Source organism: Rhinoderma darwinii, chromosome 3 (genome assembly GCF_050947455.1).
Source record: "Rhinoderma darwinii isolate aRhiDar2 chromosome 3, aRhiDar2.hap1, whole genome shotgun sequence".
In the NCBI taxonomy this organism is placed as follows: domain Eukaryota; kingdom Metazoa; phylum Chordata; class Amphibia; order Anura; family Rhinodermatidae; genus Rhinoderma; species Rhinoderma darwinii.
The window spans coordinates 129,218,066-129,243,705 of NC_134689.1; the positions used below are offsets into that span (position 1 = coordinate 129,218,066).

At 43.7% G+C, this 25,640-nt stretch overlaps 1 protein-coding gene across 5 annotated transcripts in view; it reads left to right on the top strand.

The window, feature by feature from the left end:
• The window catches only part of CCDC87 (coiled-coil domain containing 87), a 78,931-nt gene extending 64,915 nt beyond the window's left edge, over positions 1-14,016 (top strand). For 2 of the 5 annotated variants that reach the window (XM_075856710.1, XM_075856711.1), the window contains exons 19-21: positions 9,415-9,529; positions 10,746-10,888; positions 13,510-14,016. In XM_075856710.1, the coding sequence (XP_075712825.1) occupies positions 9,415-9,529; positions 10,746-10,888; positions 13,510-13,647 (396 nt within the window). In that variant the 3' untranslated portion in view covers positions 13,648-14,016. Of the gene's footprint in view, positions 1-9,414; positions 9,530-10,294; positions 10,442-10,745; positions 10,889-13,509 lie in introns of those variants that run through there. The other 3 variants (XR_012882372.1, XM_075856712.1, XM_075856713.1) reach the window with 3 other exon arrangements.
• The last annotated feature ends 11,624 nt before the right edge of the window (positions 14,017-25,640 follow it).

Genomic DNA, 25,640 nt, shown 5'->3' on the forward strand with positions numbered 1-25,640 from the left:
GGTGGGCTTCGTCAAGGGCCGCTCAGCAGTGTCAAACATACGGAAAATTCTGAGTGTTCTAGACGACGTAAATCTTAATACTTCTGCTCATCCATCTCCGGCAATCCTTACCGTGGATGCCGAAAAAGCTTTTGATATGGTGGACTGGGGATGGTTGGGCAGGACTCTAGATTCCATGCATATAGTGGGCCCTTTCCGTAAATACTTGTCTGCACTTTACACAGAGCCGTCAGCACGGGTATACACTCCTGGTTTCCTGTCATCCCCTATTCCATTATTTAAGGGCACTAGACAAGGTTGCCCGCTTTCCCCTCTTCTTTTTAACATTGCCCTTGAACCTTTTATTAGGGCATTGGAGGCTGATGTGGACATTCATGGTATAGCGGTAGGTTCGGCAGTAGTTAAGGCGTCATATTTTGCAGACGATGTATTGGTCTTTTTATCAGATCCGCTTAGGGATCTTCCTAGGGTTTTTGATCTACTGAGGGCTTTTGAGGCCTCTTCAGGGTTTAAGGTGAATGTGGAGAAATGTGAACTCTTAGATTTGTCCCGTACACGAACCTCAAGTAACTGGTCCACTCTAAACATCCCTGTGACCATAGCCAAAAGTTCAATTAAATATCTGGGAATCCATATAGGACGTACCCCTGATTCTATATATACTCTCAACTATCCCCCCCTGTTGTCTAAATTGGTTAATGAATTAACGAGGTGGCGCAGCTTGCCATTATCTTTTATGGGAAAATGTCATTTAGTTAAGATGATAAGCTTTCCCAGATTGCTGTACCCGATGCAGACTATACCCCTTCTTCTTAGACACACAGATATTTTGAAACTTAATGCAGCCTTTACTTCCTTTATATGGTCCCAAAAACGACCAAGGATAGCGCTGAGGAAGCTTATGTTACCCAAAGACCAGGGAGGCCTCAATTTCCCAGACCTTCGTAGGTACAATTTAGCATGCCTTGCTCGGCATGGGATAGATTGGTTGCAGCAATCTAACTTTTATTCCAATTATTCCCTAGAGGCAGGAGTGGTGTACCCGCTACAGTTGTCATCGTTACTGCATACTGCTTATGGTATACTTCCTGACAATGTGAGATACCGTATATTATTAAGAGATACAATAATGGCATGGAAGTCACTTAGGTCTTCATTTGGGCTTCCTCAGCGTATATCCCCACACATGAATCTATGGGGACACCCGGGCTTTTCGCAGGGGAGAGAAAACTCTAATTTTAGACATTGGCGGGCTTTGGGCATCACAACACTCAGGCACATTCTACACCCTTCTGAAAACCGTGTAAGGAGCTTTCAGGAAATGGTGGATACTTTTAATGTCCCTTCACATCATCATTTAGCTTACTGTCAGCTACACTCGTTTATACGCTCCTTGAGTCGAGGTGTGACACAGGTGTGGTTGGAAAACCCCATTGATTCTATGATTGAATCTCCTCCAGCTAAAACCTCCTTATCACATCTGTATAAAACACTTCGGGACCAACAGGGGAGGTCTACGGCAGCATTGCTGTTTAAAGCATGGAGTAAAGAGTTCCCGGTCTCAGAATTGTCTCAACAAATCTTGGAAGGGTGGTTAAAAGTGAGGAAAGCGGTAGTAAATGAGCAATGGCGTGAAACACATTTTAAATTTATACATCGCGCTATCTATGGTTTCAATATTCCCCCACATCCAAATGCGCCAGATAGATTGGAGGCTTGCCCAAGATGTGCCACTCCCAAAACTGATCTTTTACATGGATTATGGAAGTGCCCCAAACTTGTTCCGTACTGGACCGAGATAGTGCAATTTATAAAGGATACTTGGGAAATCTCACTAACCCTGGACCCACTGTCTCTGCTGTTTCATGTCTTTCCTGATCTCCCTAGGGCACCACAAGCCCTTCATGTATTCTTGCTGATCGCTAAAAGATGCTTATTGGCACAATGGCTTACACCCCTTATACCTCCACTTACAGATCTAATGTACCAGATGAAGAAGGGTATACATATGGATAAGTTAGATATAGAGCGTACACCGGAAGCTAAAGCTTCCAAATTCTTTCAGAAATGGAAGACCTTTATCTGCAAGCATTATCAACAAAGCGAGATTGTGGAATTGATGGCACCATTTCATTACACGTCCTGGTATTTGACAAGAGCGGTTGCAGGGACGCTAGGTAATTTGGGGCCTCAGTGAAGGACTAGCGCAAGGAGGGGGGATGCACAAAGCTTGATCATGACGATATATATGATTATTAGATCTGATGCCCAAATGTCGTATATTGGTTTCTATTAAAGATTAATTGAAAACTGATGGGCCCCTGAGCTATGGTGGGGGGGGGGGGGTTTGTTTGATTGTTTAAGTTACCTGGGTCTAATATTATATGTAAAAACAAGTACCTCAATGTACATCGGTGATACTGTGAATGTAGCAGAATATGGTATTATCTGTTGTATCTTATGCAATATGTTGCTATTATTGTACATTTCCTTTTCTCAGGGATCAATTTTGATACAGAATATCTGATTTCTCATTGTTTTTCTGTTTTTTTTTGTAATGCTATAAAACCCAATAAAATTTGTTTACAAAAAAAAAAAAAAATAAATTTTGTGTCACCATTCTGAGAGTTATAACTTTTTTTGTCGATTGAGCAGTATGAGGGATTATTTTTTTTATGGGACGAGCTGTAGTTTCTATTGGTAGCATTTGTTTGGTACATACAAACTTTGATCACTTTTTTTTTTTTTTTAAATCAAACCAATTTTATTGATACGAACACATAAAAGAAATAACATAGTAACATTCACATTACAATTTTCCAGCATCGTATACAATAATGACAGCATATCAGGAAATCCCCAACTTCCCCCCTGTCCCCCCTCCCCGCACGGCCCCCCACTATATCTCTGCCCTTTGTTTCTAGCACCAATCCTGGCCAGAGCACATTTCTCTTATCAAGTTTCCCCACCACCCCTTTTTGCTCCAGACTCTACCACCTCCAGTTCCTCAGACAACTCTCGCCCTTATTCTGTTTAGTTCAGGTGACAGCACCTCAGGGCAGGCCATCCATCTGCTCCATTGTTTCTCAAATTTTTTTTCCGTGCCCCTTTTAGAAAATATCTTATGCTCCATCAGGATATTATAGTTCACCATTCCTACAATTTCCCTCATCCCTGGTGGCTCCTCATCCAGCCAGTGTTTAGCAATACATTTCCTTGTTTGATATAATATCTTGGCAATTGCCATGCTTGCCATTCTGTCACTCTCCAATTCTCCCACTACTCCCAACAACATAACTTTAGGGTCTGCCGCCAATTCCCGACCATATACCTGTTTTATCAGATCCAATATTTCCCCCCATAGGGTCCTCAGAGCCTCACATGACCAAAACATATGCAGTATATCTGCTTTCTCTTCCGTGCACCTAGGACATTTAGCATCCGCTCTAATACCCATCTGCTTTAATACCCACGGGGTTCGATACACTCTATGTATCAGGAAGAGTTGTGATCTCCTCTGCGCCAGACTGAGCGATAAGTGACATGTGGATGCTAATATCTCCTCCCACTCCTCCTCAGTCAATGGACCAACATCCCGTTCCCATTTCGCTTTTACCAGCATCATTGGGTTTCCCAGGTGTTTGGACAGCAAGCTCCTGTACGCCATTGAGATCAGGCCTTTGGTCGTGTCAGCCCTTCCCACATACTCCAGGACCCCAAGAGCACAAACCGTTAGGTCCACTACCTGCGCCTGCGCCTGTAGGGCATGACGGATCTGCAAATATTGATAAAACATATTGTGCTCTAGTGGAAATAGGTCCTTCAACTGCTGAAATGATCTCAGCCCGTTATCATCATATAAGTGTTGTATTCGTCTAACCCCTGCCAACTCCCATTTTTGCATGCCCTCTAATTGGTATAATTCCCACAGGACCGGATTATGCCATAGGGGAGTATATTTGGTGCACATTCCCACTCCCAGGATCTGTTTGCATTGCCACCATACTTTATGTATCAGGAGTAACGTTGGTTTAGCACTCGCCAATCTCTTAAAGGTATGCGCTTCCAGACTCTCTAGTGGATTATGTCCTCCCCCCATGTATGACAATAAACGTGCACTGGCACCCCAAGTCTCTGTGTCCTCCCATCCCTTAAATTGTTGGCTCTGGGCAGCCAGGTAATATATCCAGGCATTTGGCAGCGCGACCCCCCCTTCATCTTTGGGCAATTGCAATTTCTCCAATTTAATCCTTGGAACCCCTTTTTTCCATACCAGATCCCGAAAGAGATTGTGCAATCGTCTGAACCATTGTTTAGGTATCCATACTGGGGAGTTATGAAGAATGTATAAAACTTGAGGCATAAGGATCATCTTGATTAAGTTAGTCCTCCCCAGAGCAGAGAGCGGGAGCCTGTTCCAGGCATCCACCTTTTGTTTCACTTTAAGCAGCAGTGGTGAGACATTCAAAGACATATAGTCTTGGACCCTAGCTGTCACCTTAACCCCTAGATACGTAAATTCAGAAACTATCGGAATCCGAATCCCCCCTCCAGTATCTACAATATTCACTGTATCAAGTGGCATCAAAGCAGACTTGGTCCAGTTAATATTTAATCCCGAGAACTCCCCAAACCTTGTGATCGTATCCATTACTACCTGCAGTGTATTCTCCGTGTCCGTCATATATATTAAAATGTCGTCTGCATATAATGAAATTTTTTCCTCCATTTCCCCATATTGCAAGCCTCTTATACGTTCCTCCTGTCTTATGAGGCACGCCAGTGGCTCCACCGCCAAGGCGAATAGTAATGGTGACAATGGGCACCCCTGTCGTGTACCCCGGGCCAGTGAAAATTTCTCAGACATTGTACCATTTCACCCGAATGCGGGCTGTAGGGGCCACATATAGCAACTGTACCCACTTTACGAAGTTAGGGCCAAATCCCATCTTTTCTATTACCCGCCATAAATACCCCCATTCTACGCAGTCGAACGCTTTTGCAGCATCTAACGTTAGCACCGCCCTTCCTCCTTGCTCATCCGGTGCCGCCTGAAGATTTAAAAACAGCCGCCTGAGGTTGACCGCTGTCGATTTGGAGGGCATGAACCCCGATTGGTCTTCATGCACAACATGCTGTACCACCCTGTTCAGCCTCAGTGCCAATATCTTTGCCAAGATCTTGACATCCGATGTCAACAAGGATATTGGTCTGTAGGACTCCGGTAATTGACTGTCTTTCCCCTCTTTTGGGAGAACCACTATCGTAGCCTCATATAGGGAGTCTGGTAGTTTACCTCTGACAAAACTATCCTGCAAAGTACTCAAATATTCTGGCGCTAGTTCCGTCCCATATTCCTTATAGATTTCCCCCGGTAACCCATCTGGACCCGGAGCTTTCTCATTTGCCATATCTCTTATCGCCTGTTCCAACTCCTCTAGTGTAATAGGGGTCTCCAAACTTTCACGGTCCTCCCGGCCCAAGGTAGGCAAATTAATGTTTCCCAGGTACTCGTCCAATTGCTGTGTGTTGTAATGCACTTTGGATGTATATAGGTCAGTATAAAACCGCTGGAATATTTGCAGGATTTGCCCCGTGTCTGTCTCCACCCTCCCCCCCTCCCCTCTAATGCCATGAATGAAATTATTGCCCCCATGCGGTTTTGCCATCCTAGCAAGTAATCTCCCCGCCATTTCCCCTTCCTCATAATATTGCTGTTTAAGGAATAGTCGTTTATTATCCGCCATTGTTAGTTGGTGATTTTTTAACAGCGTCTGCGCCTCCACCCAATGTCGAAGTGTCTCCTCGGTTCCCTCTTCTACATGTCTCCCTTCTGTTTCTGTCACCCGCTCCTCTAAACTTTCTCCCAACTGCCTGGATTTAGTTTTAATTCGTTTAATATTTTGAATGAATACTCCTCTCAGCCAGGCTTTCATGGCATCCCACAACACTCCCCGCGGTACCGACTCAGTATTAAAATTAAAATATTCTTTTATCAGGTTCCGTATTTCCCCTCCATCCATCAATCTTAACCAAAACGCATTCAGCTTCCAATTCCCGGGGTTCCTGGTGTGCCTTACACCCACTTCCAGCGTCACCGCCATCGGAGAGTGGTCTGACAACGCCCTCTGTAGGTATTCTATTTGCGCTATGTACGGCACCGCTGAAGCTGAGCATGCCACCATGTCTATTCGGGAAAGTGACTGAAATGTGGATGATGCACACGAGTATTGCCTCACCCCTGGATGTTTATCTCTCCAAATATCCCGCAGACCCAATTCCTCCATTAGTCTTCCAAAGGCGGTCAGATCTCTTCTTTGCCCTCCTCCTCCTCTATGAAACCTGTCCAACCCTTCAGACATCACAGCATTAAAATCCCCCATCACAATTAGCGGTACCTCAGGCCACCTGGAGAGTTTCTCCGTAACTCGTTTCAGTACAATGCTAGAATAAGGCGGAGGGATATACAGCACTACCAGAATACACTCCCAGTGATATATAGTACAATGCACTCCCACATACCTCCCCTCCTCATCAGAAAAGGACGAATGACAGACAAAGGGAAGACTCCTGTGTATCAGCAAACTCACCCCCCTGGAATAAGTCGTGTGAAATGAGTGAAACCCCTGTGCGATCCACACTCTCTGCAATAATGATACAGACTCTCTAGTCAGATGCGTTTCTTGCAGCCCCACTATCAGGGCATTTTATTGTTCAACCCAGTTAAAGATTGCCTGCCGTTTCCTAGCTTCCCGTATTCCCCGGACGTTCCAGGATAGACATTTAACCGATCCCATCAGGCGTCATATTTTTAGGAAATCTGCAACTCCTCCAGCCTGCTCCAGTCAAGATATTAGGCCGTGCGTTCCCTCCCTCCTCCCCCCCAACAAAACCTCCCCTCCGAAAAGGGTCAGAGCGACATGTACTGTCTCTCCTATCCAGCAGAAACGCACCATAGTGCGAACTTTTAACATGCCCTACTGGCATCTCTCTTTGAACCATTTAACTTTCTCACCACTTCCAGTGAGCGCTGGCTCCCACTGCTATTCGCATGTATTAAACAATCCCACACAATCAGCAGAGTTTACAGATACATTAGGTACCCAGTAACATTCCCTCAATAACATTGCCGTCAGGTGCGGCCATTTTGTTAAAAGGATACCACCCTGCGGTGTTTCAGACAAGGGTGTTCACACACCAGAGAACTGCATAATAACATATAATATGCTACAGTCCCATAAACGCCAACATGGCTCCAGACTTCACCGCCCAGGCGGGCTTTCACGCATCCTCTTCTCCAGCCGGTCTCCGCAACCGTGCCTCATTGCTATCCAGCCATCTTGCAGCCTCTCTGGGGTTCTCAAAGAATGAAGCAGTCCCAAAAGCAACCACCCGCAATTTGGCCGGATACATCATGGAGTACGGTATGGACAAGTTCCTCAGACGTTTCTTTACATCCCAATATTGCAGCCGCTTCTTCTGCACCTCCGCGGAGAAATCCGGATAAAAGGATATTTTGGCGCCATTGATGGAGATATCCTGCCGTTCCCTTGCCTTCCTCAGGATCTTATCTCTGTCCTTGTAATGCAACAGCTTCACTAAGACCGGCCTCGGGGGCCTCCCCGGTGGTCCCGGTCTGGTAGGCACTCTGTGCGCTCTTTCAACAGCATATAAAGGAGACAATTCATCCCGGCCAAACTGCTCCAGCAGCCATTTTTAAAAAAACTCATCCGAGTTATTGCCCTCCGTTTTTTCCGGCACTCCGACCAAACGCACGTTGTTTCTGCGTAGCCGATTCTCTAAATCATCCGCCTTAGCCTGCAGGGCCACCACCGCCAAGGACTGAGACTGCACATCCCGCCTGAGCTCCGGCAGAACATCCTCCACTTCAGACACTCTCCCCTCAATAACTGTGGTTCTTTCTGCCACTTTCTGTAAGTCATTACGTAACAGCAGTATATCTTCCTTCAGGCTTCCCACCTGCCCGGTCAGCACAGATAAAATTGAGGAGTTCTGCTTTACCGCAGCGAATATATCCGCAAGGGAAGGCTCCTTCACCTGGTCTCTCCTGCTATGCGTTCTGCCGCCATCTTCCTCCACATGCCTGTCCCGCCGCTGACTCCCCAGCTCTTCCTCCTCCTCACTCACCGTGTCCTCTCCCAGCACGGAGTATCTGGAACCGGAGGCCAAGTTGTCTGCCTTCCCACTGCCAGCCATCGGCGTCTTGCCTGCTGCAGATCCGCTCGCACGAGGGGTTCTTGCAAATCTCTCCAGCCTGTCTGCCGCCTCAGACCGCATGTGCCTGCTCCTGCATTCAGTCTCCTCGGCGCCATCTTGCCTCCTCGGCCCCGGACTCGCCGGCGGCGTTTTTTGCTTCTTAGAACGGGTCATTGTAGCTGTATTAAGCGGTACCGACTCCTCCAGCCTCCCAGCCTCCAGATCGGTGAATATTACCGGGTAATTCAGGGATAATCTGTACTTTCAGGATGAATACAGCAGGAGCTCCAGCCACACACGTCCTCTTACATCTGCTGCTAGGCCACGCCCCCCCTGATCACTTTTTATTTAAAAAAAATTTAGCGTAAAGGTTACCGAAAAAACGAGATTCTGGTATTATAATTTTCTTATTTTCCTATGGCGATTACCTTGCGAGTTAAATGTTATATTGTAACAGTTCGGACTTATACGGACACGGCGATACAAATTTTGTTTATTTTTATTTTTACATTACTGTAGAGGAAAAATTTTGAAAAGTTGTGTTTTGTTTTTTTAAACCTTTAATATTTTTTCTACAATATGGCCAACAACCGCGTCGGCGCCACGGCTGTCAAATATCTTGTTAATGGCCGCACATTGCGGGTAAAACGGCCCTTTAACTACAAAATTATGCCATTAATTAATACACCTTTTATAGCTGTATAATTTTGCAGGTTGTTTTACCCACAACAACGCGTGGCCATTAACAGGCTATTTAACAGCTGCGCCGAACATGTTGCCGGCGTGGTTGATGGCCGCATTGCAGCCGGGTTAGTGCACTTACACTTGGATCCCCTGCGATTATACAGAACTAAAATTAGATCACCATGGGTTGTCATTTTACATGCAGATGTAATGATTGGACAACCTCTTTTCAGATTGTTGGTTCCCATAAGTGAATATGATAGCAAAAGAATCCCACTGCTGGAATCCCCAAGATCAGTTGTTACAGTGTATATCAAAGGTACAATGAAGCATGATGAACCATACATTGATTTAAAGGGGTATTCCGATATGAGACATTTATGGCATTTATTTAGGATATACCATAAATGTCTGATAGGTGGATTGAAGATACTGGGTCTCATACATTTTAACATTCTACTGTCAACTTCACTTACAAATTAATATGAATGTAATTGTTTCCATCTTTCACAGGCTATAAAAATGTGGGAATGGGCAATAAAACTTATCAAGAGAAGAGAGAAGATCTTAGTTGAGCTGGAAATGTTTGAGGGGGCGGCCTCTGATCCTAACAGATTCTTCCACAGAGGTAGGGTCTGTGTAACGTATTAAATGGTTAGTGGGAGCCACAAACAGAAGTGTGTGTGTGTGTTTGTTTGTTTGTTTTTCTCTACCGGCACTGCTTTTGTGTTCTTTTTCCTAACAATCTTGGAAGAATTAGCATTTTATTATTATTAAAAAAGTATATAGTTATATATAATATGTTTGTGTTCTGTCAGGCTATGTTCACATTGGCATCATGGCTTCCAATCATAACGGAAGCCATAACGCTGTGCCGGAACAGTCACCATTGACTAAAGGTGGGGTCCATTGGGGGTTCCGTTTAGGTTTCCATTATTTTGATGTCAAGAATAGAAATGCATGCTGAACTAGTCTTGCCATTAAAACTGACTTTTTCCGTGACTTTGATAGTCTATCCTTAGGATAGTCCATCAATATCAGAACATTGGGGGTCCCACTCTCGGCACCCCCACAGATCAGCTGAGTGAATGGCCTGCAACAGCGCTCAAGTCAGCGGCGCATCCCTTTTATTGTTTACAAGGCACAGTGTCGTCCATTTAGTAGTAGCTCGGTCTGGTATTGCAACTCAGTCTCATTTGCTTGAATGGGACTGAGCTGCAGAGATCTGCAGTACCAGGCACTGCCACAACAAAATGTATGGCGCGGTGCCCAGTAAACAATGAAGGGGATGCGGCGCTAAACGGAGAGTCATGGCCCCTTTAATCAGCTGATCTCTGTGTGGGTGCCAGGAGTCAGACCCCCACTGATCTAATATTGCTGTTCTATCCTACAGATAGGCCATTCATTTCAAAGTCCCAGAAAACTCCTTTAAGCCCTGAATGAAGATCACAACTGCGTCATGAACAGAGCCTCAGAAAGTCAAGAACAAAGGACATCACGAAAGCATACTTTTCCTCCCTACCTTGATAGAAGAGCAAATGTAATTTTCATTATCTTACATAACCTTTTCATATTATTGTGTTTTACTGGTGACAAGCTGGTGGCAGGGACCCTCACAATCAGCTGTTATTTTTCCCTGTAGCTGAGTTAAGCGTTGCACAGCACTGAAATTAATGGGCATCCTTTAAAAATAATGGATGCCAGTCCACCCGAGCCAGGAGATGTACTGGCTGCTTGGCTCTAGCTGTTGGTGGGGGGACGGGTGGTCAAATAATATGGTAAAGTATACAAGCTTTTAATGATATCACAGATATATCTGTAAAACAGTATTGTTCTCTATTTAGGGTATGAAGGAACATCAATGGCAAGGATGGAAGAGTCTAGAAAAAGGAAAAAGTTACACAAACAAATTGCAGAAATAGAACCTGAAATATATAAAGTATTGCATGTTATAAAGAGGAAGTTCAATGACACAGTCAGCTATAAGGTCCGTTTCTAAAAATATTTCTAAACGATCTAAACAGTGTTCTATGTGTGCTTACATCAAGCAGTGTTTTATGTGTGCTTACATCAAGCAGTGTTTCCCAGCCATGTTCCTTAGGATTCTGGTGTCCCATCAGTGGCAACAGCTGCCATTTTTACAGTAGAGGCAGTATACTCATCTCAGCTTGCTCTAAGTCCATCTCGGCGTCAGAGCAAATCTTGTACATAACAGCACTGGCTGAGAATGATGGAAAGCTTTACCCACTGCTAAAGAGAGTACAGACATTTTGCTTTCCTTTTTTTTGTCTTTAGTCTTCTCTTAACTCTATCCCTGCTGTGGGTTGCCCGTCCTCCCACTCCAACTCCATGTCTTTTCTCATGAATACGTTATTGACATACTCATACTGTATAGTGATAGTTTTTTTGAAAAAGCCACGACTCCAGTCTAGGCCGCCCTATGATGCCGGTCATTGGTAAATCCACTCAGATCTACATGGGTCATCCATCTGCTCTCAGCCGAAATCTCCACACACAACCATTTGCCACTTTTTAAATGCCTCTCAAATGATGCCTATTCTGTACTGGTTTCAGGCAGGCCCACTGGTGGGGATTGGCTTTTGTACCAGCAGCTAGATAATTGCTATTGCTCTCTATTACCTAATATACTACTTCATTTGCACCCAAAAGAATTTGCCCTCTCTTATTGTCTCCTTGGTCTATGGATAGCTGAGGGAAGAGATGAGTAAGACTGAGACCCCACCTTTCCGTAACTTAGGGCACATCTTGACCATTGCTAAGTGGGATAGGGTCTCCCTGCATTGCATAAAACATCTATCTTAGATACACACAGAAAAATAACTAATATAGCTTCGACATAAAATCATGCTACAGGAGGTGATGACATCAGTCCACATAGCACCTTACATTAAAGCCTGAGGTCTTGCTTTCATGAACAGTATGTTTGTGTATTTTTCTGTGATCCTTTATATCAGCACAATTTGGTGGATTTACTTATGGAATTCCTGTCCCTTCAGTAATTGGTTCCATGCATGTTAAAAGCAATGGCACCAATAATCTTACCAACACAAATGACAATTTTCATTTGTGTTGTTCAAAAGGGGCATTTAGTCATATGGAACATGAGGGGTTTATCAAAGTTTTCCACCACTTTTCAAAACTCTAGCATGAATGTATTCTTCATCAGGGGATAACATCACACATTTCAATACTCATTCTGTCTGTCGTTCATGATTTCAGACACACCAGTATGCATAAGAAAGCCCTAAACTGCATTCACCATATTTACATACCACAAAAGACAAAGTTAAGGCCCCTTTACACGGGCCAATGATCAGCTGAACAAGCGTTCATAAGAATGCTCGGTCTCAATTTTTGCCCTGTGCAAACAGGGCAAAGATCAGCCGATGAACGAACAAGCGCTCATTCATCAGTTGATCATATCTTTTATGCAGCCAAAAAAATGGTTCCTAGTCGGCAGCACATCTCTGTGTAAACAGGGAGATGTGCTGGTGACACGATGCACATTCAATGTCCCATAACAAGCATAGTAACAATCAATGGTCCCCATACTTAACAATCGTTACTCCTTGATAATGGAGCAAACAAGCGCCGATTGACATGCTGTAATGTCGATCGGCACTCGTTAAAGGGGGTAAACATGGGCGATATCTGCCCGTGTAAAACCACCCTTCAGTACCTCCTAACAAAATGAAATCATTGTGCAGGTGCGTGACTGCTGGGACTACAATGTAATAGCAAACAATCACAAAGATGCAGCCGCAATCTGCGGGAGCTAAGGTATATGCAAACATTGAGTATATGTAGTATTATAAATGGCATTGCTGCAATATTTACTATACTAATAAATGTGAGGTTCTTAGTACACATTTTGTTGAAATTGTATAAGCCCATCTGCCACGCCAAGGCGACCTCATACAGGGGGACTCTACACTAAACATTATACCTGTACAATGGGAAACTCACCCGTCTCTAGGGTCCAAGGCCAACAAAATAAATCCAGGGTAGGTAAGAACCAGCTTCATTCTATAATGATTAAAAACAGCCTTGGACAGATGGGAGTGGTGCACGACAAGATGGAGGCAGTCACCACCCCCAAATGTACGATGCAAAAGACAAAGTCCATTTATTTCCCTTTGTTAGGAGATGCTGACTTACTTTGTCTTTTGCATCGCACTTTTGGGGGTGATGACTGCCTTGCCTTTTTACACACTGCCAACAATATAACAGTAAGGTTATGTTCACACGCAAACTCAAAAACGTCTGAAAATACGGAGCTGTTTTCAAGGGAAAACAGCTCCTGATTTTCAGCCGTTTTTTGAGCAACTTGCGATTTTCGCTGCGTTTTTGGAGCTGTTTTCAATAAAGTCTATGAAAAACGGCTCCAAAAATGTCCCAAGAAGTGACCTGCACTTCTTTTTCAAAACAATCCATCAGGGACAGAACGCCTGCTTCCGATTTTTCGGGAGTTTACAGAAAATAGGCCGTGTGAACATACCCTAAGTGTACGCTCTCACAGCTCTTGTGCTTGACAGACAATTCTTTTTGTACTCACATATGAATATATTTTTTTTATTTATATCACAGGGCAGACCATATGCTGACAAAATGAAGTGGGACAAAACAGAAATGCTTTATTGGCTGCAGCAAGATCGACGCAAAACCGTAATGGGAATCGATCTTAAAAAAGAAAACGCCTGTGTAAAGCTCGAACCTATTAACTGAGCCAATGAATACAGATGTGTGTAAAAGTATTGGATTGAAAAGAGAAAATAATGGGATTTATGTTCATAAATAGATGTTAATAAACTATTCTTTCAAAAAAATCATCTGCCAATCTCTAAACACAATGTAAATCACCATGTTGATGGGGAGTAGAACAAGCAATTGTCACAATATCAGGGCTATTTTTACCAATTTACAGCCTTCGCTAGCCACGGTTGATGGGATACTTGGAGGCGTGACACCCCAACGTATTTGTATCACATGTCACTTCTACCTAAAAGTGATGGACACCTTTGCAAAAAAAATAATTTTTAATTACTACAATGTATGTTTATTTATTAAATAAAACATATCTGCAGTTGGTTTTAATTAAACATTTTGCACTGTTTTTCTTTTGCAGCTTGTATGTCTTACAATACAATGCAAGCTGCTGGATGCCGTTTAGTACTCAGTCCAACAGATCGGCCAACTGACAGCTCCTTTCTAATCTTTCTCTTTTCTCCTGAACAATAATCTAAGCGGACATCTTATTTGATCTATGTTTAATGTCTTTGGTTGTAAAGATGTCTGCACTCAGGAAAGCAGAGAGAGAGAGAGAGAGAGAGGTTACAGAGCAGCCAACAATAAGAGTGTCTGTTGGACTGAGCGCTGAACGACATCTAGCAGCATGTATTGTATTGTAAGACATGCAAGCTGCAGAAGACACATGGTGCAAGATTTTTAATCATAAACCAATTGTAAGTATGCTTTATTTAATAACATACAGACAAAGCAATATAAATTATTTTTTTTCCATAACCTTTAATGTAAGGCCCCCACCTACTAATATTTACAGAGGTTTAATTTAAGAAAGAATGTATGTTGTGGGGAGGCAGGACTCACGATCAAGTGGTCAATACTCCGCGCTCGACCACTAGATTGCAGACTACCATTTGAACACACCTGACGTAGAACTTTTGAAGTTATTCTCAGAAAAACAAAAAATAAAATGTTAAAAAAACAAATTAATTGATTAACTTTACTTTATGTCTAGTTACCAGACTCAATGTATTCCTATGTACTTCCACTGTCACACCACATTTGCTGTAGCAGCTGTCCAGTCTTTGTGGTTGTATACAATGATGAGTTTTGTCTAAAATTGGAATATGAACCTCACACGGATGTCTTTAAAGGGGTTATCCGGAGACCAAAAATTGCATTGCATTAATATTTTTATGTCAAAAGAAGTCACTTACTAATGCACTTGGTGCCGTTCAAACCCGGTGAATTGTTCCCTGAAGTCCTGGAGCTTTTCTAATGTTGATGACGTGCCGACCCAGCCCCATGTGACTGAGGGCTTGCTTCCTGTGCTGTTCGTGTCGGCGTGTTATCTATGGCATGACCGCAAGGGGCTGTCACATTGCCTATTGCTGGAGTCCCTGAGCAGAGCATCAGCTAGCGCTTTGCTCGGTACTCCAGAACTACTCCCGACATTTGGTCAGTGACTTCAGGGGTTTCCTATAGCTGGAGTTCCTGAGCAGCGCATCAGATGATCCTCTGCCTGGGGACGCCAGCACTGCCTATTCAGTTCTATTGGCCGCGGATACCTTTCCGTATCGCTATGGATAGGTGTCCATGCCGTAGAACTGTGCCGGGAATTATGGAGCATGTCCTATTTTTCGTATTTTATGGGCCGTGCTCCTATACTTTGTATAGAACGGCCCGAAAATGTGGGCTGCGGCCGGCCATGCCCGCAATTGAGGGCCGTGATTACGGGCACGGCCATGTGCGTGAGGCCTAAAAGTGTAGATCGCATGGCACTGTCTATTCCTAGAAACAAACTGATATTATGCTGATTTCATATAAATAAAATATATAGAAAAGTGATGTAGTCATGTATTCACATATGCGCATAACAGCCGGGTAGGAGACCTAAACATATGTTCAAATGTACTTTTGTGGCCACAGATAGACTAACATTTCAGAGAAGAAGAACCTTGTTCACATATAAAAATTAAGTCAAAAGTACCCTGAGGGTGGTCCCAAGCCCGGCAAGTTCTCCAGCTCTTAGGAGTAAACCCTGCCAAACACCTCCCCCTTGGCCGTGATTGACGTTCTAGCATTCAGTGACGTTGCCGAAAGGCTGAAGGTGTTAATCAAGCTCAAGGGGGAAGCGTTGGGCAGCTTACTCACGAGAACACGAGCACTTGCCGGGCTTGGGACCGCCATCGGGACACTTGCTACCTAATTTGCATATGCGAACATAGTTATTTTTCTCTGAAAACTCTAACTCTGGCCACAATGGTATATTTGTACATATGTTTAAGTCCCCTACTTGGCGCTATTATTGCTTTAGTTGCCATTAAGGACCTGACAGACTCCCTTTAAACTATATGCAATAAAATGTATTACCTAATAGTTTTAATTTAGAATAGAAAAGTATAGTCACCTCATACTACTGCATTGTAATTTATTATCTGCTAGTCAAAAGCTATTTAGACAGCTATGGTCAGCTGAAGACGAATAAGAAGAGAGACTTGATTTAGACATTATATCAAAGGCCAGCACTTATGCATTTATGTTTATATACACAAAAAATTGATGTTCCCAGTTCATGTGCATTGATATAAATGCATACTTTCTTAGGCTCTATTTACACTGTGTTCGGGCTTTTATGTTCAATGTGCATATTTGAAGAGTTCTGTCAAGTGTATTCCAAGGATGTATACAACAGTATGCCGATATAGTTGAATACGTCTAAAACAGACTCCCATTGTAAAGAAATGCATGCCATGTGGTGTACATTTTTTTTCAGTGTTTCATTTCTAATGAAAAGTGTAGTCAACTCCGCTATTCAATACAGTTATAAAACAGTATATAGCGGTTCATATAACAAACATGGGCCAAAAGGACAATTGTAGCATACGTTTGGCCCAAATGAACCTTTGGGTACACCACAGTATACATTTGAATTCTTTTTTCTCCAATGATCAGCTCAATTACATGATGTGAATAGAACCTTAGGCCTCATGCACACTTCCATTTTTTTCTTCAGGGTGCTATCCGTTTTTGTCACTGATAGCACCCTGAACCCATTAGTTTAAATGGGGCCATGCACACCTCAGTTTTTTTGACGGTCCGTTGCTCCTTTCCGTTCCAAAGTAGAGCATGTCCTACTTTGGTCCGGGATTCCGTGACCGTGAGGCCCATGCAAGTCAATGGGGCCGTCAAAAAAACTGAAGGCACACGAAAGGCATCCGTGTGCCGTCCGTGTGTGACGGAGCCGTTGCCTAGCAACCGCCGGGCGGGCAGAAAAACATGACAAAAATATTACACTAATCGGCAGCATCTTGTCTCTATCAATAACTGATAGAGAAAAGAGGCTGCTGATTAAAAATAAAATAAAAAGCATTTCATACGTACCCGGTCGTTGTCTTGGTGACGAGTCCCTCTTCTTCCTCCAGTCCGACCTTCTTTTGTGACGCGGCAGCCTGTGATTGGCTGCCGAGGCCGCGGCAGCCTGTGATTGGCTGCCGAGGCCGCGGCAGCCTGTGATTGGCTGTCGAGGCGACATGGATTGAACGTCATCGCTCGAGGCTGGACAGGAGGAATGTAAGTATGATTTATTTTTTTTTTAATTACATTATTTCCGCGCGCCGAGCATGGTACTGTCAACCTGGACAGTACCATGCTCGGCGCACGGAAACGGAAACACGGAGTGCACACGGGAGTGCACACTGAAACCACACGGCCGCTAAAACGGGTTCACGGACCCGTCAAAAGCGGCCGTGAAAAAGGTGTCGGAAGTGTGCATGAGGCCTTAGAACCTCTTAAAGGGGTTGTCCATCAGAAAAAAAAAATATTATTCTTTCTTTTTCTAATATGCTTGCACATATTGCAGGTTTTCAATCCCCTTCGCATGGACCCGGAATTTCGAAGCTGCGATTCTTGTGGTGACACAGGCTCTGGGCAGAAGTAGGTGTATTGATGACGCGGCTGAAGGGGCTGGCTGCCTGGCTCAATCCTCATTTTAGCTTAGTTCATTGGACGGTTCTATTTTGTGATTGACAGCTATCTCTGTATGCACACTTATACAAGGAAGGCTGCTAATCAGTGATTAGGACCGCCCACTGGACTCCTAAGGCCAAAATGAGCAGAAGTTTAGATCAATAAATTACAAGTAAGGGTATGTTCACACGGGCTATTTTTGGCAGTTTTTCGGGCCGTAAACGGCTTAAAAAATGTCTGGAAGGTCGGAAGCAGAACGCCTCCAAACATCTGCCCATTGATTTCAATGGGAAAGACAATGTTCTGTTCCGACGGGCTGTTTTTTACGCTGCCATTTTTCAAAACAGATGCGTAAAAAAACGGCCGCAAAAAAGAAGTGCATGTCACTTCTTCAGCCATTTTTGGAGCCGTTTTTCATAGACTCTATAGAAAAACAGCTCCAAAAACGGGCGTAAAAAACGCAGCGAAAATCGCGAGTGGCTCAAAAAACGTCTGAAAATCAGGAGCTGTTTTCCCTTGAAAACAGCTCCGTATTTTCATACGTTTTTGAGTTTGTGTGCGCACACAGCCTTATACTGAAGCTTTTCTATCAATCTGCTCAACAACTTCTGCCCTATAACATGCTGCCTGCAGATAGGACTGGTTTTCAATGTGACAGGTTCCTTTTAAGGAGCTTCCCAAGTGGTCACTGAGGGGACTCTGGGTACAATTATATTGCAAGCTTTATGGTGAACTTGAATTTGGCAGAAAAACAATTCCTATATTCTCTGATGTACTTCCAACCTGTTTATGTGGCACAGTTTGATATATGTCGCCCAAAGTGAGCAAACATGAACTAGTTAGGAAACATATACTGTATGTTATGTTAAAAAAAAAAACACTCATTCAGTTTTTATAGATTTTATTTTTAGTCCTATTGATAGTTTGGGCATTTATAAGTCCCTCTAGGGCAAGAGCCCATTAAAAGCTGGAGATTTCACAGGTAAAATGTTAGTGCTGACGGCTTAAAAATAGCTTCAAAGAGGATCAGTAAGTTTTTCCTTGTTCTGTTGTTGCCATGGTAACACAGTACCGAGCATATTTACTGATAGCTTTTGTGGAAACCATTAGGGGGGTTGCATTGAACCTGTCAGCTGCTATTTGTGAGAAACCCTAGGGCTTTAGCTCCATCATAAATAAATGTTAATGGGTAAAGTCTGCATTCATTGTTTCTTCAATGTTCGCTATTAGCTCCTCACAGAATGTCACTCAGCAGCAATGTGTCGGCCAGTATCCTATTCATTTTCTACACCCAAATAAAATAGATGCATTTAGAAAAATCATTACTGCTTGACATACATTTCTGGAGATCATGTGTGAGCCTCGTGTATGTGTTTGGGGTCTGGAATCTGTATTCTCGGGTTTGGTTTTTCTTTGGGGGTCTGGCCTGAGGTTTGTATTTATTTTCAGGGGCTGTAGTTATTCTAGGGTCTGGGATTTTGTATTTATTCTGGGGTTGGGTCTATATTTATTTTGGTGTCTGGAGTTCGTCTTCTAGGGGCTGGTTTGGGGGTCCAGAACAAATAAATAGGCCTGAAGTAGAACTAAAGGATATAAATCTGCTAGGGATAAAAGGAAGCAGCTGAAATCATGGCCATTGCTCCTGAGTTGTGTGCTCAAGGTAATGCTGTGTTCACATCAGCGTTGTCTTGCCATTGAGGGGTTCCGTCTGAGGTTTCCATCGGGGGAACCCCTCAACGCAAACCTTATCTTCCGTTTACATCACCATTGATCTCAAGTGACGGAAACTTTGCTAATAGTTTCCGTTTGTCACCATTGTGACAGGGTTCCGTTGTTTTGACAGAATCAATAGCGCAGTCGACTGCGGTATTGATTCCGTCAAAAACAACGGAACCCTGTCAGAATGGTGACAAACGGAAACCATTCGCAAAGTTTCCGTCACCATTGAGATCAATGGTGATGCAAACTGAAGATAAGGTTTCCGGTTTCCTTTCCGTTAAAGGGTTCCCCCGACGGAAACCTGAGACGGAACCCCCTCAACGGAAAGACAACGCTAATGTCAACAGGCCCTAACTGTACAGTAACATCTATGAAGCTGACTGACACCTTCAGTTCAGGAGGACTATTTCCCATCTATAAACAACAGCTTGTTATTTGTCATCATCTTCTTAGTTAGGCCATGTTCACACATGCTTTGTTACATTCCCTTGTTCTGTTCCGTCAGAGGAGCAGAACAAGGGAATGGCAGAAGCAACGGTTTTGTTGCACGACGAACACCATCAGTGGCCAACTGAACCCATTGACTTTAATGGGTTCTGTCAACTTTCCATCGGGATGTCCATGGTTTATCACGCAGCATTATTGTCTCTAGCGCAGTTATTGACTCTGGTCATTTCGGCTGGATCTGTGACAGGGGCATAAGAATAGGTGAATAAGGCCTTAGCCATTAAAATGTATCAATGACTTAGCGCTCTCAATTTTTATATTTTATCTACTGGCTAAGGCCCCATGCACACGGCGGTGCCCGTTATCACGGCCCGAGGTTGCGGGCACGGCCGGCCGCCGTCTGCAAGGCCCGCAAAATGCAAAAGAGCGGACATGCTCCATAATTTTCAGAACATTTCTACGGCACAGACACCCATCCGTAGCAATACGGAAAGGTGTCCGCGTTCAATGGAAGTGAATGGGTCCGTTTTTGCGCACCGCAATTGAGGTTTTTTACGGTCGTGTGCATGGGGCCTAACACGGTACAAAGATACAAGTATAATGTACTGTCGTTTTTTTTTTTAAGACCTATTTCACACAGTATTTTGTGGGTAGAAAAAAAAAAAATTGCAAAATTCCTTTTTTCGCCCGTGGCCATTGAGCACCACAGGCAAAAAAAACTTTTTCTGCCACCCATTGATTTCAATAGCAGCTCAGGGGTGGAACCGCGGCATGTCTCTCTTTTTTCCCGCGAGTGTCTAAAAGCCGCTCGGGAAGTATGAGACTTCTCTGCCTCCCATTGAAATCAATGGGAGGCGGTTTGAAATGTAAACACGGCAAATAAGTTTAAGGGTATGTGCACACACACTAATTACGTCCGTAATTGACGGACGTATTTCGGCCGCAAGTCAAGGACCGAACACAGTGCAAGGAGCCGGGCTCCTAGCATCATACTTATGTACGATGCTAGGAGTCCCTGTCTCGCTGCAGGACAACTGTCCCGTAGTGTAATCATGTTTAATGGTGACAGATCCGGTGCAGATCAATGGTGACAGATCCGGTGCAAATGGTTTCCGTTTGTCACAGGTGTGCAAGGATTCCGTCATTTTGACGGTATGAATACCATGGTAAACTACGGTATTGCTTCCATCAAAACGACGGAACACTTGTACAAGTGAGACAAATGGAAACCATTTGCACCGGTTCTGTCACCATTGAAATCAATCGTGATGCAAACGGAAACCTATGGTTTCCGTTTGTTTCAGTCAGGGTTCCATTCTGACAGGAAGCTCAGACAGAACGCCAGAATGGAGCCCTGAAGCAGATGTGAACGCAGCCTAAGTCACAATTAAAGGTAAACGCAATTTCACTAAACTAATAACACACAAACTGTTGTATTGTTAATGTCTTTTATTCAGGACATTGATTGAAAAATAACCGAAACCGATATTCAACACAATTAATCAACGTCATCTTGTGCATTTCAGTTTCTTAAATTTTTTTCCCCTGCTTCAACTGTATAGAGCCATTATACTGTGTGTGGAGGGACGTTATAGGGGCATTATACTGTCTAGAGGCAGCTATGGGGGCATTATACTGTGTGGGTGGCAGCTATTGGGGCATTATACTGTGTAGAGGCAGCTATGGGGGACATTATGCTATGTGTAGGGCAGCTATGAGGGCATTATGCTGTATGGAGGGCAATTATAGGGGCACTATACTGTCTGGAGGTCAGTTATGGAGTCATACTGTGTGGAGCGCAGATATAGGGGCATTATACTGTGTGGAGTGCAGATATAGGGGCATTATACTGTGTGGAGTGCAGCAATAGGGGCATTGTGTCAGGGGCTATATTATATACAGTAGTTTACAGCAGTCTCTAAATATTAATTCAATGGTGTAGCATGCAAATAGGGAGCGTGATATGCAGAAAGGGGTGTGGCCTAAATAATTGTTCATTAATCGTAGTTACATGTTCAATTAATCGTGATTTTGATTTAGGTCATAATTGCCCAGCCCTAGTAGACATCCACAGTGCAGGGAGTAAAAGTAAGTGAACCCTTGCGTGTAATAACCAGTAGATACCCCTTTACCAGCAATCACCTCCACCAAACATTTCCTGTAGCTGCAAAAAAGACTTGCACAACACCGAGGAGGCATTTTCGACCATTTCTCCCTGAAAATGTGTTTCAGTCCATCTAGATTTCTGGGCTCAGCCCTCTTCAGGACAAGTCACAGCACCTCGATAGGGTTAAGGTCAGGACTCTGACTTGGCCATTCCAAAACACAAATCTTTTTACGGCATTCTTTATCTAATTTACTTGTGTGTTTTGGGTTTTTGTCTTGTTGCATCACCCAATGTCTCTTCATCTTTGGACCATAGACCCGTTGCCCTTTCATTCTCCTGTAAAATGTTTTGATACACTTTTAAAATGTATTGTTCCCTCAATGATCGCAAGTCGTCCAGGCATGAACAAAGGTTGCAGTTTGCAGAGTTTTCAGTAGGTCTTTTGCTGTTGCCCTTGGGTTCTTTCTCACTTTTCAGTATTGCCCGTTGGAGTGAAATTGAAAAGACACCCACTCCTACAGGGAGTAGCAACAGTCCTAAATTTTCTCCAGTTGTAGCCAATTTGTCTCAGGCCTCATGCACACAACCGTAGTGGTGTGCAAGGCCGTGATTTTCGGCTCGGATGGCCACAGAGTGTCACCCGCGGGCCGTGCACATGGCCACATGCATTCATTTCTATGAGCCTGGACCGGAAAACACGGCCGTAATAAGACATGTCCTATCTTTTTCGCGGTACAGGCTCCTGGGCCATGCACGGACCGTGGAAACCAGGTTTGTGTGCATGGCCCCATCTAAATGGATGGGACCGCAATTCACCGGCAGATTTGACGGTGAATTGCAGCCGCAAAAACACGTTCGTGTGAATGGGGCCTTAGCGTGGATTAATGTACACCTAGATCTTTAGAAATACTTTTGTCACAAGTAGCATGTGACCGCTGCAGCCAATCAGAGGGCTCAGTGAAGTGAAATACCAGAAATACAACAAATGACCACTGAGCCCCCTAAATGGCTGCAGCAGTCAAATGCTACAAATGCATGTAAACAATCACGGACCACCAGCGCTGGATCGCCAGGGGAAAGGATAGGCAAGTATTGCTTTTTTTGCTTATTTTTCTCATTTGCAGCCATTACCCCAAATTTTTGAAAACCCGGATAACCCATTTAATATTGTGTATTTGGCACCACGTCTTAGGACTTCATGCCACTCCTCTGGATAAAATCTTTGATTTCCAGTGTATAAGGAGGAATAGGTGAACATAAGAGAGAAACGTAAGTTGTTTTCACCAGTCACAAGGCATTTTGAAGGTGACCTATATAGGGTGCGGTGACATACAGCATATTTTGTTGAAGAAATATTCTGCAGGTTAAAATCTATTCCATTCGTCTAAATGGAACTTGCAGAAATCCATACACCTTCTGCAGAAACAACCCCATTCAGATGAATTGAACTGATTTTCAGTCAAAGAAAATTTCTGCAACAAAATCTGCCTCCTGTGAATCTACCCTTACAGGTCTACGTAATAAAGATCAGTCAGGAACATATTTCTATCTAGAAAAGTTAAATGACAGGATCGCTACCTTTGTGGATATTCAAAACAGTCATGATCCTTCTCCAGTCAACAATGTCCATAGGGTAAAATCAAGGCTGGGGCTACATTGGGATTCATTGTTTGGGGTGGGGTGGGGTGGGGTGGGGTGGGGGGGAACTAGATTACACCTCAGGCCAAATAAGTCAATGGAGTGAATAACCAGGCTGTCTGAATTAACCCTTTCAAAACCAGACTTAGGCTGGGTTCACACAACCTATTTTCAGACTTAAACGAGGCGTATTATGCTTCGTTTTACGTCTGAAAATACGGCTACAATACGTCGGCAAACATCTGCCCATTCATTTGAATGGGTTTGCCGACGTACTGTGCCGACGACCTGTCATTTACGCGTCGTCGTTTGACAGTTGTCAAACGACGACGCGTAAAATGACTGCCTCGTCAAAGAAGTGCAGGACACTTCTTTGCAATGTAATTTGAGCCGTTCTTCATTGAAGTCAATGAAGAACAGCTCAACTATACGGCCGTCAAAGACGCCTCGCATAATGCGAGCAGGAGCTTTTACGTCTGAAACAACGCAGCTGTTTTCTCCTGAAAACAGTCTGTCTTTTCAGACATAAAAGCCACTTCTCGTGTGCACATACCCTAAGGGCTCATGCACACCAACGTAAAAACGCCCGTAATTACGGGCCCATAGACTTCTATTGGCCACGGGTACCTCCCCGTATGCTTACGGGAAGGTGCCCGTGCCGTTGAAAAATATAGAACATGTCCTATGTCAGGCCGTAATTACGGCACGGGCAGGCCCATAGAAGTCTATGGGGCTCCCATAATTACGGGTGACTACGTGTGTGCATCCGTAATTATGGGAGCATTGCTAAGCGACGTCAGGGGATAGTCACTGTCCAGGATGCTGAAAGAGTTAAACGATCGGCAGTAACTCTTTCAGCACCCTGGACAGTGACTTCCGATCACAATATAGAGCAACGTGTAAAAAAAATAGAAGTTCATACTTACCCAGAACTCACTGCTTCTTCCTCCAGTCCGGCCTCCCGGGATGACGTTTCATCCCATATGACCGCTGCAGCGGTCACATGGACTACCGCGTCATCCAGGGAGGTCGGGCTGGATGTCAGAAGAGGGACGCGTCACCAACACAACGGCCGGGTAAGTATGAATTTCTTTTACTTTTACTACGGAAAGGGCTGTCCCTTCTCTCTATCCTGCACTGATAGAGAGAAGGGCTGCCGATTACTGCAGTGTAATTTTGCAGCGAAAACGTGCCCGTAAATACGGGTGGAATACTGGTGACACCGGACCCATATTTACGCGCACGGGTCCGTAAATACTGGTGCAACACGGGTCGAATACGTGTGACCAAGTACCCGTATTTACGGGAGGAAAAAAATATGTTCGTGTGCATGAGGCCTTATTGTCATTATTATGCTTTTGTTTTTACCTCCCCGCCTTCAAAAAGTCCTAACTTATTTTTTCGTTGATACAGCCATATGAGGGCTTAATTTTTACAAGTTGTACTTTGTGATGGCACTATTAAATATTATGTGTAATGTACTGGGAAGCTGGAAAAAAAAATGAGAATGGGCTGGAATTGGAAAAAAAACAGCAGTTCCGCCATTTTCTTACGGGTTTCGTTTTTACTGTGTTAACTGTACGGTGAAAATGACAAGTTACCTTCATTCTGCGGGTCAGTAGAATCACGGTGATAACAAATTTATATTGTTTTTGTTATGTTTTAGTACCTTTCAAAAAACTTAAATGTTTGAAAGAAACCAAAATATTTTTTCATCGCCATATTGTGACCCCCCGTAACTTTTTTATATTTCTGTGTACAGAGCTGTGTAAGGCGTCTTTTTGTACGTGGAAAGATGTAGTTTTTATTAATAACATTTTGGGGACTGTGTCATTTCGATTTTTATAGTTCGGGCATTTTGGGACGCAAAGATACATAATGTGTGTGTTTGTTTATTTTTTTTATATGTGATTTAGGGAAAGGCAGATGATTTTAATTTTTAATCTTTTTTTAGTACTATTTTTTAGCTCCCCTAGGGGGCTTGAACCTGCGATCATTAGATCATTTATGCCATAGACTGCAAAATCACAATGTTGCAGTTTATGTCAAAATCAGTGCATTTCTATTGAGACCTGCTACAGGCAGGCCTAAAAAC